Genomic DNA, 18,455 nt, shown 5'->3' with positions numbered 1-18,455 from the left:
ATGGTTACTCACAAGTTCCTAACTAGCTTTGAGTCTTACATGCAGTAGCCTACATAGTGAATGAAATGAAGAATGATAGGTATGTGGTTGTTTGTGATAAATGTCATAAAGGTGTATAGGCTAGGTCAGTAATTTAGTAATGAAGACTGGTACAGTTATTGTAGGGACCAGTTATAAATAAATTGGGTACTGTATATGTTGCTGTTGCATAAAGGTATAGGCTAGGTCAGTTATAGTAATGAAGACTGGTACAGTCATTGTAGGGACCAGTTATAAATAAATTGGGTACTGTATATGTTGCTGTTGCATAAAGGTATAGGCTACTGTAGGTCAGTAATAGTAATGAAAACTGGTACAGTCATTGTAGGGACCAGTTATAAATAAATTGGGTATTGTATATGTTGCTGTTGCATAAAGGTATAGGCTACTGTAGGTCAGTAATAGTAATGAAAACTGGTACAGTCATTGTAGGGACCAGTTATAAATAAATTGGGTACTGTATATGTTGCTGTTGCATAAAGGTATAGGCTACTGTAGGTCAGTAATAGTAATGAAGACTGGTACAGTCATTGAAGGGACCAGTTATAAATAAATTGGGTACTGTATATGTTGCTGTTACCTAAAGGTGTGTAGGCTAGGTCAGTTATAGTAATGAAGACTGGTACAGTCATTGTAGGGACCAGTTATAAATAAATTGGGTACTGTATATGTTGCTGTTGCATAAAGGTGTGTAGGCTAGGTCAGTTATAGTAATGAAGACTGCTACTGTTACTGTAACCGTGGTGTAGAGATATAGATGAGACTGAGGACACTAAGGTTTCTACTGGATATTTCATCTATTCAATCCCTGAAAACTACCAAAAAAAATATATATAAATTCTCTATTAACATGCAAATATATCACAAAATAACCAATAAATCGCAAGCAGCACAAAACATACAAGTAGCACATAAAGACTAGAAAATGCAATGCAAACCTCAAAGACGCAACTCAAATAGTTTCTACAATTACATATTTTAACTCCATAAACCGCAATAGTTAAAACGTACCTCTTTAGTATCCTTTACTCTTATAAGGCAAATCCTGTGACAATCAAAGGTCACACCGTATCGGCATGAGTTGCACTGGCTGCCCCACCCTGGCACAAGTAACATGCATATATAATATAAAGTATCCGGTCACACAACTGACCCTACGCAGATCTAGAATGCCAGTGAGCTCCCCGATCTCTCCATGCCACATGCAGGAAGGACCAAACAGAGGGCATGACCTCACACACTGAATAAACATGAGGCACACTCTCTTACAGTTACTGTAGGTACCAGTTATAAATAAATTGGCTACTGAATGTTATCAGCAGTTGCTTTGTACTGTACCACAAAGTCAATGGGATGGCTCAATGTGGGAGCTCTTGTTGTAAACTTGTAGTTAGCTTAATTAAAAAGTTCTGTAACAGCTGATGGCACATTAACAGGAAGGAAGCAGGGATGGTGCTCAGGAATATTTGAGTGCCGAACAGATTTGTACGGTAGTGTGATTCACGTCCTGGGGGAGGGGTGTCAGGGGTGGAAAATATTTGCAAATGAAGTATGCGTAGATGGCAAATGGTGTCATCTTTTTCCTATTCTGGCGCTCACTTCTGTGCCAAGTATTCACCCATATTTTGGTAATGGTAAAATTTCTGAAATTAACCATCAAAAAAAAGTACTGGGCAGAAATGTTTAAAATACTGTTTGTGCTGGCTGGCACCGCCACATGCCGCATCCCTGGGAAGGCTCCATACAAGGGACAAGGGACAATTATATGATGTAGGAACATATTAAAGTAGTGTTTGTGTTATCCACAATACAAATGTTCGTGTATCACCTACATACATATGTTTAATATTACTCTTCATCAAGATATGTTAGCCATAAAGAATCTATGGAATGGTCTGAATGTGCGAGTGATTTTTTTTGTAATTTCGTTGTGGTTTATCTGCTACAGTCCATGGCACCAAAAAATAAATAATTAGGCTCCCTTACAAAGGACCAGTAGTATTTGATGTAGGAAGATATTAAATAGTATACATATTGCCATTTGAAAGCACACATGTGTTGTGTGCTTGTATGTACAGTATGACCGAACTTCATCAACAATTGCTACCAGCTTCAAATTGAATGCTGGGGCATATGCTTTTTTCTTTTGGGGTAACATTCTTTTACAAGATATAGAACAGTACTTTTGTCCCCCCCCCCCCCTCTCCCTCCATCCTAGCTATATACCAGCTGACTTTATCAGACACCTTTATCTTGCTGGTAATCCATGTTAAATCCTAGTACCATGCCATGTGTCGAATTATTCACAAAACCATTGAGCATGATTTACTCAGTTGTACATGTATGCATTTTTTGTAAAGTACAGTATATACCTTTATAATTTACACATTGTGCATGGCCACCAGAAAAGTAGATTTGACAAGGTTACAGTAGGTTTAGTAAACACCCACTTATCATTATAGTATACGTTGCCACAAAAAAACCTATCGTAGTATAAAATATCAACGTCCGTGGGATTAAATGTTACCATTTGACATAATTTCTCAACAGTTTTGTTGAACACTCAGTTACATAAATGATCTGCATTTGTTAATGATATGGTACAGAAAAACAAACAGACAAACTGCTACTAAACAGTTTTGAAAGTTTCTTGCTATGTGGTAGAATAGTGAAGTGTAGGCTCAGTGGGGGAGCTAGGGGTATTGGTCAGGGGAGGCGATAATGGTCTGTAGGGGCGCTCTCGACACTATCTAAGCGGAGCGCCACCACAGGTTGGCGCGGAGCGTACAGAAATATTTTGAGTAAAGGTACTCCCTAGATCGCTGGAAATGACCCTTTCCGGGCCTTGCTAATTTGCAGAAAAAAGAAGAATAAATAGGTGTCATCGCCATTTTGTCAGAAAATTACACCAACAAAATGTGACAAATGTCAATAGGTATTTGAGAGCGCAATAAAAAAGTCAATAATCGCAAATAAGTAAAAAGTGGTAAAAAGCTGAAAAGGGCGCCAGCAGTCCATTTGAGTCCGTCAGGGGGGGGGGGCATGCACCCCCTCTGACTGTATGGATGCTCCGCCACTGTGTATGGTCATATTGACTGGTCGGGAGGATTGGCTAAAGGATGTACAGTCTTACAAAGGTTACCAGAGGGTGCTTTACTTCTCGGTAGGTGACAGGTGAGCTCATTGTTTGTAAACAAATTATGATGATTGTCCATAAAACTATACCAACTGTGTATTGATCCTTCCAATCCATCTAATCCCCTCACAGACATGAGGTGACAGGAGACAGGATCTAGGATGAATCCTCGCAGTTTTGAGACATACGAGGGCCAGTCTCGACTGGGTCCCCTACAGCAGCCTTCAGGGCCCGGTCCACCTTTGATGGCTTCATCATTGCCAAACCAATCTCTGTTGCTGTCCCATTCAACTCAGGATGACAACCAAGGCGGTTGGGACTTTACATTCTCCCCAGCCTTGGATTCAAAGTATGAATGTCCCATCTGTCTGATGTGTCTTCGAGATCCTTGGCAGACAGGCTGCGGTCATAGATTCTGTAAATCTTGTATACAGCGTTCACTCAGGTAGGTTGTGTCATTTGTTTTTATTCTTTTGGCCCAAAACAAATAAAGATGTACAGATGTAATTGGTTAAATATAACTTGTAGTAGTTGTGGCACGCAGTCGTGCATCTAGGAAGTCTTGCGGCTTAACCAAAGATTGAGCACTCCCATGCAATGAAAGGGGAAGAAGGGAAACTCAAAACAAGAAGAAAGCATCAAATCTTAAGAGCACTAAAAGATCTGCGATGGACACTTCTTGCTTCTGAATCCGGAATATATCACAATACAATTCAAACACAAATTCCAAGTGTCTATTATGCTTCTTTCTGGTACTCACCATCCTATGACCAAGGCCAATCTTACCTGGACAAGCTGCAAGATTTCACTAAAAACTTTGGACTGTGTTGAGGCTGGTCCGAAGACATGATCAAAAGCAAACTCCAGTTTCTTTGAAGTCTGCGAATGTCAAACACAAATTCCAAGTGTCTATTATGCATCTTTTTGGTATCCACCATCCTATGAACAAGGCCAATCTAACCAGGACAAGCTGTGAGATTTCACTAGAAACTTCGGACTGTGTCGAGGCTGGTCCAAAGACATGATCGAAAGCAAACTCCAGTTTCTTCAAAGTCTGCGATGTTAGAAATAAATTGTTTAGTTTGTTCATTCTCCACTTGGGTACTTTTCTTCCCTGGTTTTGAACAACATTTTTCAATGATGTATTTATTCAAATAATTTAAATAAATAAATTATTTTCAGTGAAAATGTCAGGTAACGCAGCAACAATATTGGCTAGATATTGCCAGATAATTACAGAACTTTAAAAATTGTCAATTTCTTGCAAACAATAAGTCATGGAGTTTACACTTGATTTCTGGTTTTACCTTATTTAAGCTTCTATCTCTTAGATTGATCAATTCTAAGAGTTTCTAATCTTCGCTAAACGAGATGAAGTCTTGTGCTTCTTCTTCTTCTCCTTCACTCTGATATATTTAGCAATTTTTTTTTATCTTAATTTTTTTTTTTATCGTGAATGTGGCTAGCATTGCTATTTTGCAGTGGCCAAATTTTCTAGCTTGATGAAGAATTCTTCATTTCAAGTTATTTGTATAATCAATTGCCAAAAAATGCTCAAAAAATGAAGAGAATTTGCTCTCTCTTTCTCCTGCAGGGAAGCTGGCCCCAGATGTCCTGTTGACAATGCACCTCTCACTGAGCAGACGGTAAGCTATCTTGTATGTGATTGGATGCTTTTAAATGGGACAGAAACCTGACCATCATCTTTAAATGATATGACGGAGACCTTTGTGGAGAATAACTCCCCCAATCAGCTGAGAAAAATATTGTTCCACTTGGTGGTAATATTAACTTATGTGGTATACATATGTCCCAATAATTGTTGTGTTTTGGTTTCTTTTAGAGAAATATCTTCATTGCCTTTTCTTTGCAAGCATCTTTGCTTGATGATGATTTTGTAAGGTGAAGAGTTTACTTCTTTAGCACATAGCAAGCAGAGGAGGGGGAGGAGGGGGGCGGGGGGTGGGGGGTGGGGGGAAGTAGAGGGATGGAGAAGGGATGGGAGTGAGGAAGGGAGATGGCAAGAAAATGATAGAGGCACCCTCTCAGTTATGTTTCTTGTTTGATCCAAATAATTGCATGGATGAGTTTTGTGTACAAAACAAAACTGGTAAGAGGGGGAGACTGGTGTTTGTAGGAGCCCGCCAAAATTTGTGAGACTGGAGGAATTTTCTTCTCGCTTATTTCACTTCTTCACTCATTGTTACAATTTTCAATTCGTATCGTGTTTCCGACCACGCTGTGGATCCTTCCGAATATGTGAAATAGGAAATCTGGTAACATAATCTGGCCAAAAGTACACACAACTAGTAGAAAGGATATATTTATGTTAATCCAAGTGTTATTCCAGAGGCAAAACCACCCACAGCAAATATCACGGAAATAAGTACAAAACTTTAACTTAAAATGATTTTGTTGCCACTTTTTTTGCTGATTGCCAATAACTTGTTGTGGCAAAATCACATTTATATATTTGTTTTGTTATAAATTCAGTCGATGAAATCACTTGATTGTTGTCTGAAATTGGTCTATTGAAATCACTTTGTCTGCAAAAGTCATTAGGTTGTAGGTATAGTGCAAAAAGAAGAAGAAGAATATTGTAAACCACAAACTACATTCATTAAGATTATTAATGGTTAAATTAACTATATTACTTCTCAAGTTGAACTTTGACATTAGCATTGCCAAACTCAGTGGTTAATGTACCGTAAAATAAGTTTATACAGAGAAGACAAAACAGTTATGAACACACACACCTGAGTGATAATAGAACAGCATTTATAATGCGACGTGCAGGATCCAACAAACATTAGTAAAAAACAGCAAATATGATGAGACTTGTAATTAGAAAGCCGCCTTATTTTGAGGCGCAGCATCCATAAGAAATGACTAAAACAGCACTTTTAATGCACTGTCACTCTAGAAAGCCTATTCGTAGGTGTAGTGTTTATGTGAACAACGGGACTAAAAGTCTCTTAAAGTATCATTTCATGTTTGTGTAGCCGGCCAAAAATGCAGTGACCAGGCGTAAATATATTTGTAGGTTTGGGAAATTTACAAGTGGCACCTTCCCATGAGGGTAGGGCTGGTTTACTCTGAGATTGTGGGGACAACTTAAAAAGGCAGAATGCTCACACAAAAACAAACAAATAAGAAAATGAAAGAAAATAATCAAATGAATATAAACAAAAGTAGGAAAATGAAAGAAAATGATTACTATACAAAACGTTAACCAGGTTATGCTCTGGTTACACTTGGAGGTGTTTCGCCCCTTTTAGATGGCCTATTCGCAAACAACAGACTAACACTCATTTCATCTTTGGAGCCGTTTCACCCCTTGTAAAATGGCCTATTTGCAAAATACAGACTTCACTCATTAAACTCCCCCATTTTGCCGGTTGGTCCAAGCCCTATTCAAGGTACCAGGTATTGATTGTGTGAAATTGTTGCTGTTAGTTCCAGCTTTTCTCCCTGGTACAGTATTTACAATTGCGCTTATGCCCTATGGGCTACTGCAACGTAAGAAGAAGAAGAAGAAGAGTATTTACAATTGTTTTGACTTGTACATGTTTTTAATTCTGTCTCCCAACCTTACTTGTTGACCTATTTCGATTAGTTTTCCATTCTTGTTTTTTCGTTATTCAACGTTACTTTTTCGTGGTACTCGGTGCTAGGTTTTACTATATTAACAGGCGTTTTGGGTTTATTAGTTTCTTGGAAGGTGTGTAGATTAATCAAAATGTAATCTCAATTTGAGTAAGATACACTGCAGGTTTGTAATACATTTGACGTAAACTGATAAACAAAACACTATCGGCCTTTCATACCACATCTTAAATTTGCAACTGTTGGCTTAACGGAAGGTATCATGACACGGCAAATTGCATTTAATAAATGGTTTTGTATACAGGAGTATTATTCTAATACATTAAGCATATCGACAGGAATTGAAGCTTCCGTATACATGCAGTATTTTGCTGTTAGAGATGAATAGTGCTAAGGGAACTTCCCTGAAATATTTCTGGCTTTTGTTCAACAGCAAATAGCCTGTAGGAAAGATTTTGTGTTTACCCCAAACATGTTAAGATTTTCTGAACCATACAATTTGAAAGGCTTGTTGGTTTTGATGAACTTCTGTTTGAGTTGAATATGGTGTTCGACCTTTGACTATTGTAGTGTTTTAGTCTATATGACTGCAATTTTGGGGATGTTGTTGCTCCTGGACTAAATGTAGTTTTGTATGACTATCTTCTGTGTGAGAAGCAGTTGACCCTTTGATTTATCTGTAGTTATGTTCTACAGTATTTCATACGGTTTACTGCACAGTGTTCTAGATAGTGTTGGCCCTTTGATTGTCCTGTAGTTATGTTCTACAGTATTTCTAATGATTACTGTACAGTGTTTTACATAGTGTTGGCTCTTTGCTTAAATCCTTTAGTTATATTTTACAGTATTTCTAATGGTTAATGTACAGTGAATATCTAGATAGTGTTGGCCCTTTGCTTATCCTGTAGTTATGTTCTACAGTATTTCTAATGGTTAATGTAAAGTGAATATCTAGATAGTGTTGGCCCTTTGCTTATCCTTTAGTTATATTTTACAGTATTTCTAATGGTTAATGTACAGGGAATATCTAAATAGTGTTGGCCCTTTGATTATCATGTAGTTATGTTCTATAGTACAGTTACTGTACAGTGTTTTCGATAGTGTTGGCCCTTTGATTTTCCTGTAGTTATGTTTTACAGTATTTCTAATGGTTAATGTACAGTGAATACCTAAATAGTGTTGGCCCTTTGATTTTCCTGTAGTTATGTTCTACAGTATTTCATACAGCTACTGTAGAGTGTTTTAGATAGTGTTGGCCCTTTGATTTTCCTGTAGTTATGTTCTACAGTATTTCCTACAGTTACTGTACAGTGAATATCTAAATAGTGTTGGCCCTTTGATTATCCTGTAGTTGTGATGTATTCCTTGTGGTTACTATACAGTGTCCAGTGGTTACTGTACAATGAAAATCTAAATCGTATTATCCCTGTGGCTGGCATGTTGCATCAATTTACTTCGCTTCCTCGTTTACCTGTCTTCTTACAATATTTACCTCTCGCACTCCACCGAAGGGTTCAGAGCGAAGTTTTAAGGGATTTTTTGGGCTGAATGTCCCTTGGACAAATTTGTGGTTTTCCAAACAGAAGCTTTGGTTTTCCGTAAGAATGTAGCTAAATATCAAAGACAAATATGCACTCTGTAGGAGAGATGTGTTTTGGTGAATACAGTAGAACACCAACACTGAGGACGTGAAACCAATTTATCACAACTTACGCAAATCTTGATAACATCAAGTGATTGTTACAGGGGTAGCTATAGTATGAGGTATGGAATACAATTCATGATAACTTGTGCTTGGCTTATAAAATATTGGAAACTGATTTAAAGTTTTTTCTTTCGTTTTTGTCGCACTTAAATTCATTCTTTTTTTTCTTCTTTTTTTTTTGGTCGCACTAGTTTGAGATAGTGTTGGGCTTTATACCTTAAAGGATACCTAAAATCATAATAAGAAAAGAGTCAGTTCTCTAAAATTAAATAAATAGACCATGGGCTGATAGCTGTGTCTATTAACAACATAACAAATACGAGATTTCCTTCAATATGTCACTGAGATCCCTGGAGTTTATACCACCAGACTGAAGCAAGCTAAAGTGCTGCAGCTATAAAAGTGTGTCAGGTATGATCGGTGAGCACGGATGCATCGACTGTCCTTCTAGAAAAGTATAAACAAAGAATTATCTGTTTCTTTTTGTGTGTGTGCGTGTATGTGTGTGTGTGTGTTGCGTACTAACTTCATTCGTGGAACAGTCGGTCTATTATTTTGACAACTCTTGACCTATATAAGTGAGCAGAATTCATATAGGACATCTGTTTTCACTTTCGAAAATTTTGAAACGATTCTAAAACTTAGTACACCTTTTGTTCTTTGTCCTAATTGTTTTCACTATGTAGTTCTTGCATTCGTTACTAGGGTTCAAAACTAACGTACGTAGCTAGTCCTCCAGCGAAATTTCAGTTCAATGTTGGCACACATCAGGACATCGAACTCAAGGTGCACAAAATTCGCAGAAAGAAAATAGCGTCCTGGGAATGAAGTTTGTTTTGAAAAAATTGCTTTGAAACGTGACTCATTTAATGTTGGATAAGGTTTGAGAGAGATGCCATTACAAATATGGATGCCCAGTAGTGCCATTAAAAGAAAAAGTCTGCTGTTTCGAGTAGTTGCCACCTCTGTTTTTGTAGGAATGTAGGTTTATTGTAGGTTTCTCTCTCTTTGGAAGTTTACTTTAGTATTTAATCTATAACTCCAAGAAATATGTTTCGGTGTCTCTCATTTCTTTCTGTTTTTTTCCGGAAAAACACTTTGCTTTAACTGTTTCTGTTTTTAAAACCTATTTTGAGAAGTCTGTGTTTTCAAGCAGTATATGTATTTTTTTTTTTTTTCACGACATTCGTTTTGGAACAATTGTTATTCAAGAGATCTGAAAGATTTGAAATATAATTCTCAAAAGCAGTACATGCATGCTAAAATATTTTGTCCCCACCCAACCTCCCCCCCCCCAAAAAAAAATAGAAAAATCCATCCTCAGAAAGAAAACAACAGACCATCTGTGCCAAAAAATACATTGATAAACTATGAAAGGCTGGAAAGACTAGCATTGCCTCGTTATATATCAAAAGCAGTATGTATGTAAACAAAAAATTTGCTAAAGTTACATTCATCAAAACAACAAAGATGCCAAAATAAATTTGGCCAAAAAAAAAAAAAAAAACGAAATTGATTAAATTTATTACTCAACAAAACAGATTTGCTAATATGACACTGCTCTCTCTCAAAACATGTTAAATTTGAAAAAGGAAAGAATGACTGTGCTTTTAAATTAAGTTTTTCGATCTTTCCAAAAAAGAGAAAACAACACCTGTGCTGATCTATATATTTCTCGCAGTAACATGGAATACCGATAAAATACCATACTGAACCTCTATACAGTATCAGGCAACAAATACTGTACTGTACCTCTTGTTTCCGAGGCCGATATAAAGTTTGTTAAATATTTCAAAAGTAAGTTGTGAAAACACATACCAAATGTATGTATATGTATGTATATTAGATCCTCCTGCAAGCAGGAACTCACGAAGAAGCCTCATTGGCTTATCAAAGCCGCAAGCTGACCAAAGTCAGTCTCTTACATTCATATTTAACGTCCATGATTATGAATTGTTAATTGTCAACAACTCTGTAACTGGACAACATACATTAATCTGGGAGTGACTTGAACCAGGGACCTTATGATTGAAAGGCACCCGGCGTTAACCACTGAGCTAACACTCCAAATATGTATGGACTTGGGTAGTACAGTATTTGCTTTCTCGTGTGATAGTGTGCTTTGGCATTTCAGACAAGCACATAATACCTTCCTGAAAGATACACAAACTCTCAAAGTTAGAGCTCAAATTAGTTTTATAAATTAATTCGTATAAAGCCTGGGAGATCAGTATATACAGTAGCCTTCCCCCTATGGTTATTGTCCAAGCTGAGATCACCCACCCCTTCAAAGTGAAACAACATGTAGGCAAGCATAATAGTTTTGGCCTTGGATCAAACGGTCTTTAAACTGTGTTAAAAGTTTTGATCTGTGTACATATTAGGTGATGGTATTGTTCAGGGTATTCCCCATTTGAATTCAGCTTTGAATAGATCTGTAAATATACTCCCCTAGATGCCAAGGCCTTTGCTAGATCATTGTAGGGTACTTAAAGGAATAACGAAGCCAGGGATCAAAGGTGGGAACCATAGGAGCCAATTTTCAAAGGACCCGTATTCAGTCCAACAGGAAGCAGTTAACATGAAAATTGAACATTAGAGAGTATTTAGGTTACATAAATAATGTCAATTATCTTTGATCCCTGCTTTTGTTATTCCTTTAATCGGTTGGCTTACAGTCATTACCGATCTTTACAAAAACGAAGCAGCATTCTTGCCCAAGTGTATTTAAGTATGCTCTAAACTTAGTCGAAGGAAGTAAAAATCACAGCCTAAGAGTTGAACTCACTGATGATCAGCTATCACTGATAAAGTATTAACCAGATAAGGACCTTGCTTTATAAACCAAAGTAACTACCGTGCTAGATTATATGTTTAAATCAACACAATAGGTTTGTTTCAGCTGTATATATTTCCTTCTCTTTTGTTTGTCATTGTACAACTTCTTTTCATAATCGGGATTATCAGGCCTTTGCTGACTTTAAAGTTGAACACTAAACAATGATAGGTGTAAGTTTGAAAACAGCACAGCTTGGTTGGCTAGTGGTAAGATTTGAAACACTTGAGAACAAGGTCATGTAGTACTAAACATTGGTTGATTTCATTGTACATGGGGGAAAAGAGGTGGGGGGTGTGTGAAGACTTGATTTCATTATTGATGTAGGATGTAATGGAAGGTTTTGATAGATGTTTAAGTGAAAGGGGATTAAAAAAAAATGCCCCATGAAAGCTCATTTCCCCAACTAATTAAGGTATGGGCATAAACCGTTATGGACAAGCGGTACGTGGATTTAAACATTTTACGAACGAGGGATAAGGATGTGGGGTCCCATTGTAATGGAGAACCTGGATATAGTCATAGAAATTTGAAAATCAATTCTAGGCCTGGAAAGGTCATCGAAGAATTAATTATTTTTTTTTTTTCAAAATTGTTTGAACTCTCTGTTCCCTCTCTTCTTCCTGTTTATTTGCCCAAGTCTCAAGTTTTACAAATCAGGTGATGGAATTCCTTAATTTTTGCCATGGAAAAACCATTAAATTTATTCTCAAGGACTTGTGGAAAGCTGTTCAAGTAACATTTATTAAAGGGAGTGAAGACTCGCGCACAAAGAAACGTCTCATGCCGGTAATCTGACCTACTTTCGGATGAGGTGTAACAGAAGTGTTAGACACCACCATCGATCCTGGAAAATACACACACAGCTTGCTACCGTCGGTAATTAGACACTAGTGTACAGTCAATACATACAGCTACGGTCAATACCCACAACACAGTGTACATAGCAGCGATGGACATCTCAGGTCTAGATAAAAGATAACAAGGTATCACGTTTCATTACCGTCTGCATTTTGTAGCGACAAGAAGAAAACATCACTTGCTAGCAACAGAAAGTTAACTTTTTCAGAGCACGGCACACGGTTGGGGGCGATTTTTCAATGCCTTGAACGTTCGACATAAATTTCTACACGAAATGTGTTTTCTGTCAGTTTGATGATTTTTTCCACCAATTCAAATCAATTTATAATTCAAACCTCCTCTATGCAAGACACCTTTAAAGTGAAATGCGGGGGGGAAATGAAACGCCTGATTGAATGTTTTGTGTAGATTCTGTTGAACTATAACTTGCATGGTAACTGGTCAGTTCTACTATTAAAAGAAAGGTCAGTTTGAAAGTTGAACAAGTACTTCTCCGGTCACACTGAAAGCGGAAGAAATAAAAAACACATCAGGGTTCTGTTAATATTTTAATCTCTATTGAGCTGTTGGTCACTATGTTTCAGTACGCTAAATATTAAAGATCATCCAGGCACGATTTTAACATGAAGGGAAAGTCCCTTCGCATTTCTCTAGCAGCAGATTGCAGACTAACTCTATAAACAAGCGTTTTGAGGTTGTTTACTTTCACAGTCCTCAAGTACAGTATGCTGGTTATAATAATCTGTACTGTATGTGTGTTTTGGCAGGATCAAAACACCCACAGCCATTTCAGGTTACAGATTGGTGAGATCTTGGAAAGAGAGAAAATGAAAACAAGATAGTCCAAGATCGTCCAGCTAGGCGTGTTAGCTCAGTGGTTAACGCCAGTGCCTTTCAATCATTAGAACCCGAGTTCGAGTCACTTCAAGATTAATGTATGTCGTCCAGTTATAGAGTTGTTGACAATTGACAATTCATAATCATGGACGTTAAATATGAATGTAAGAGACTGACTTCGGTCAGCTTGCGGCTTTGATAAGCCAATGATGGCTTCTTCGCGAGTTCCTGCTTGTAGGAGGATCTAAAATACATGTTTCTGTCAAGTTCCTTCTGAGTAGAGACTATGAATGGCAAATTTATGTAAATTTGATTTCAGCAAATGACTGTTTTTGAATGAATATGATTGCAAACAACAACAAATAAAAGAGAAAGGAAAGCCTGAAAGCTGATTATTGTTTGTATCAAGATCAAAGGTCGTTAGAGGTCAGCAGAGGTCAAAGTTTGAATTCCTTGTGATCACAATAATCGCCGAAAGTAAAGCTTTTTCATGAGGTGTGTTATAAGAACCCAGTTTGTTTTATGCGGAAGTCAAAGTTCATTTCAGGTCAGTGAACAAAGACTGCGAGACATGAAGTCCTAAAGTATGAAGTCCTAAATAAATAAGGTAGTTTCAAAAGTAAAGATTGTATAAACTGACTTGATATGTACTGTATGTCCACATTGGGTGCAAGAAACTCACTGTCGATAGTGGTCAAACTTTGAAAGCCTTGTGTACAAGTATTCAAGTATTAACAATGTTCGTATAGTCTTAGAAAAATGTGACAAGTAAGGAACCAATGAGCAGCCTGTCGGTAATTTCGCTTACATGGAATTATCTTCACTACGGATCTGTACTGGTATTACGATTCGGATTTCTGGTTCAAGAAGCTTTAACACCCATGTCTCAACAGTCCGATTCGAATATTTTTCAGTTTGGGTGTTTTGTTGAACAGCTTCTGTCTAAGAGGATGTCCAGCAGAGGTGATGCTGAGGTGGCTGCAGCATTATTGTAGCCAGGATGCATTGAACACAATCTTTTGCATTTCCAACCTTTTACACAATAAGCACTCCTGAGGTCTGCAGAAACCATCTCTATTATTTAATATTCGTTTAATATTCCTGCAGTCAGTATTTGCAGCTGTTGCAGCATTGCTCTTTGATAAGTTGCCAAAGATACCACCTCTGTGCAGAGTTGGATCCAGGATTTTAAAAAGGAGAGAGTGGTGCCCTGTAGTCATTAAATTTTGAATTCAATTTTAGGGAGGGATGTGGTAATCCTTTCCCCCCCCCCCCAAGAAAAAATATACATATATAATGTTAGACTTGAAATGTTGCATTCTGAGGTATATTTTGGCTATGAATTAGGTCAGTACGTAAAGGTTGTGGTAATGAGTACTTCCTTTGTGGGTGGTAATGATGGTGAGGGCTTAGGGTGGAGGATGTCACACCCGCACATCCATCTCGTTCCACACCTGAAATACATATGAGGTGAACTACATAGGTTTACTACCTTTTTACTACGTTTCAGATGTTTCCAGATCAATTCGCCAAACGGGAGATCATGAGTTTACTGGCATTGTGCCCGTTCAAAGACAAAGGATGTAAAGAGAAGATCGAGCTGAGACTAATGTTGGTGAGTAATGTGACAGCAAAGGGCAACTAACGAAGCGTAACACTTCCTCCTCCCTCCCGCCTTGGAAGAAGAAATTAAGTCAAGAGTCAAGTCAGGAATTTGTGACATGCACTGTTTCACCCCTTCATTGATCAATCCCAAGTGAAACTAGTTGCAATAAAAATCTTGGGGGGATCTTTTTTTGGGGTTTTTTTTGGCTCTCTTTCTGACATGTTTTGAAGATCAAACATCCCAAACAGAGATTTCTCTAAGATATATCACTATATGTGTATGCGGCTTAATACACCATTGAACCAATCCAAATTTGCTAGATGTTCATGTTCACTAACAAACATACTCTAGGAGGAATCTTACTTCAAAGGATGACTGATTAAAATTAATTTTTGACCTTGAAGAAACGGTGCTTTCCGTCTGTGATGCATTCCTTTATCACTTTTAAGTTTTTGAGAAGTGACCCTTTAAACAGCTGAGGGTCATGGAATAAGGTGACTGGACTTTGTACAGTCTAATTTACACAGACCGTTGTAAAGTCGGTCACTCGGATGCAGCACAAAAACCAAATGGGAAAACCCTGTGAGATTTATCATGGCCTCAAAATAACATGTTTTACACTTACAGAGTACAAATTTGTCAAGGTCAAACTGTGTGTTGAAAGTCATCCAAGGGTCTTCTGTAGTTCATTATGAAGGTTAAGGTCATTCTTTTGATTTTGTGTTACTTTAAAAAACAGCAGATTAATGCTAACATTTTAAGCCTTTACTGAGGAACCAACATCATCATCGATTTAGCCTTAAAGGAGCATTCGGGAGATATAACATACTTTAGAGGTAAATGTTTTAATAACCAGATTAGCTGTAGAAACATAAATAGCCAACATTTGTCTTTTTTCTTAAACATATCAATACTAAAATTTTACCTGAAGCCAGTTACTAGAACCACCAGGCATGGCTGGTTTTTAAAAAAAAAAAAAAAAAATTATTTTGGTATCAATGACAATGGAAAGCATTTGTTATTACTAACACCTAGCAACACAGAATTTTGACTATGAGAGGGTTGGCAAAGAACTGTTCATTCTCTGGAAACAAAAGCTCCTATTAAAGTTTGGTTTAAGTCAATGTGCTGTTCTTTCTTATTCAGCCTGTATTCATACATGTATAAACACAATGATATTGCAGTTTTCATAATACACTTCAATGTTTACATGCCATGCCCATGTGTAATTTTAATGTACAAATACAATTGGCAAGAATGCAAATGAGAAAATTAAAAGGGGAATTTTGTTGCAACTCCCATTCACAATCTTATTACAAGGTGCAATTCGACTGGCAGGCTCGAGAGGTTTGAGCCAGTCTGGAGTGTTTCCTGATCTAAATGCCATCAAAATGTAACAGCTTGAATCGTTTAAAAATGAGACCAGCTCTCTGGGTTTTGCTCAAAATGAAGTGACCTACAGTATGTCACACACAAATATGGCAATTCACGATCTGGTTGAAGTGGGAGAAGTGGGAGAAGTGGTGTTCAGTTTCGATGGCTGGTAACAGTACACGATGTAGGCTGGCAAAGATGTAAACACAGGAAAATTGCCAGAAGCAACATTGCATGCATACATTGTAAGGAAATCTTAGTACCAAGTAGTCCAGTGTCCATTCAAGTGAGCTACTGTAGGTTAGTCATCAGGCAGGCACATTTAAAAATAAAATCAACTTGACTTGAGTAATTAATTACTCAACAGCCCCATTAAAAATTGTCCTATTATGTATAGAGATGACAATTTTGATTCCCAGCAAAAAAAATCTTACTACTGTACGTGAGTGTATGTTTTCATGTGTTGTACCAAATTAACATTTAATTAATTAATAATTTAATTGATCTTAATAATTTATGTCCTCACATTTTTCTAGACTCATGAAGAGAACTGCTCTTTTAGAATGATCAGCTGTCCTCACCTATGCGGTAAGGAAGTCCGTCGACTGTCGTTCGAGGAGCATGTCCGTGTGCTATGTCCCAAGATACCTGTCGGTTGTGAACAGTGTGGGAAGCAAATCGCAAAAGATATGTTGGAGGTGAGTAAGTAATCCAGACTACAGTCCGAAAGGTAAATGAGGGCGGTATTGAAGAACTTGGCTTGCATAGACTCCGGATGTACGTGTGACCCGATTAATTTCACTTCGGCTTTGAGTACAACATTTCTGTATGCTTCCGTGTTTGGACGAATCTAACCGTAATGGTAAATGCCGACTTCCTTATCGGGAAACCATAGATTTGACTTGGATCTATTCGATGTGTAAATTCACCAGCCAGGGACTTGGATGAAACTTGTCGTATTTGATGTGTTTTCAAATCTAGAGCATCTTAGAGGTTTTGGGGTTCTTTAGGACTTGTTGACGTTTGAAAAATGCCAGGTGGTATCAGGATCCTTTTCTTCCCTTGTGTCAAAAATTTGAGAACCGGTGGTGAATTCTAGGTGGATTCGAAAGAGCATTTATGCAGGCGGTAGAAAGTCACAAAGATGGTTTAAAATTTCAAATGTGCTGGCTTTCCGATCTCTGTGAAGTTTGCAACGGCACACCCGCGATTTGAATACTGTATGACATAGCTCATCTGGTACCATTTGGCTCAAATCCAACAATCTCTGAGTGCCTGACACGTGGAGTTGTTACGTTTTGGATTATTTCCCTGAGTTATGCTACCTATAATATATCCTCTAACCAGTCTTTGGCAACAAAATGAAGCAACTAACCCTTTCACTGAGGTCGGAAGTTCATGTTTACTTTAAGGTTTCCGTGGTCAAGCAATTCTACAAAGCATGTTTACATGTACCATTAGTTTTGGATGCTAGCCAAAAATTGTGGGGGGAAAAAAACAGTATTTGGTAAAACGAAGTGGAATATCTTGAACATAAAAATTACTTGTTGAAAATCTAACAGCATTTAGCAAACTGTAGGCACCCTAATAAATCATACAAATTTCTGAAATGTGAGAGAGGGGGGGAGATACCTATCCCTTGTAGGCCCCTTTCTCAGGCCACAACATCTGTGCCCCTGGAGGGTCGCCAAGGGTACAAATTGGGGCCAGCAACCAAAAAGGTCCTAGATCGTTGCATAATTTTACAGCCTGCATTAATCAATCTGTTCCCCACCCCCCTTTTTGACATTTACTGATAATTAATAAGGCTTGCAGGTACCTTAAGGTTCTTCAGCCTTGGATTATCAGTATTGATGACAAAATACTTACTTCTGGAGTAAACTTTACAGAAAAATGGGCATTTCATCTCCAACCTCAAGACTTGGCACTAGCAAACACTGAGGGTTTCTCTAAATTCATCTAAATGTGCAGAAGAAGTAATAGTCAGTCCTACCCCCTGATATCAACATGGAGGATGCGGGGGGGGGGGTGGGGCAGCATAAGTATATTGTACCAAGATTTCCTCAACATAATATCGTCACCTTATACCAGTAAGCCTCGAGTCATAAGATGACAAAATAAATTCTGACAGTTCAACTATTTACAAAGGTTATAGTTCTAAAAAGACTAAACGTATGTGAAGAGTTGGAGGAGATCCATAAGACTACCTCTGTTTTATGCATACAAAACGTGTGTATCACACCAACTAAATTATCAATTAATAAATTTTAATATATTAATTAATAATTTTTTTTTTCACAGTTAATTTTGATTTGGATATGATTAGGCAAGTTAAATCCAGGGGTATAAAAAACAATGGATATGTGCAAACTGCGGTTTGATTCGAAAGAAACTCATAATTGAAACTCAGGTGTTCATGTAACCGTGATTCCCGCCTCCGCCCACCCCACAACTT

General features: G+C 37.7%; 1 protein-coding gene across 3 annotated transcripts in view; it reads left to right on the top strand.

The window, feature by feature from the left end:
* LOC139969820 (TNF receptor-associated factor 6-like) overlaps window positions 1-18,455 on the top strand; it is a 49,984-nt gene that overhangs the window by 16,615 nt on the left and 14,914 nt on the right. For all 3 annotated transcript variants that reach the window (XM_071975107.1, XM_071975109.1, XM_071975108.1), the window contains exons 2-5: window positions 3,308-3,620; window positions 4,770-4,821; window positions 14,531-14,635; window positions 16,537-16,698. In XM_071975107.1, the coding sequence (XP_071831208.1) occupies window positions 3,337-3,620; window positions 4,770-4,821; window positions 14,531-14,635; window positions 16,537-16,698 (603 nt within the window). In that variant the 5' untranslated portion in view covers window positions 3,308-3,336. The remainder of the gene's footprint in view (window positions 1-3,307; window positions 3,621-4,769; window positions 4,822-14,530; window positions 14,636-16,536; window positions 16,699-18,455) is intronic.

The sequence above is a fragment of the Apostichopus japonicus genome, chromosome 7 (assembly GCF_037975245.1).
Source record: "Apostichopus japonicus isolate 1M-3 chromosome 7, ASM3797524v1, whole genome shotgun sequence".
NCBI classification, from domain to species: domain Eukaryota; kingdom Metazoa; phylum Echinodermata; class Holothuroidea; order Aspidochirotida; family Stichopodidae; genus Apostichopus; species Apostichopus japonicus.
The sequence above is the reverse complement of the archived record's forward strand: the minus strand, read 5'-3'. Positions and strand labels throughout refer to the sequence as shown.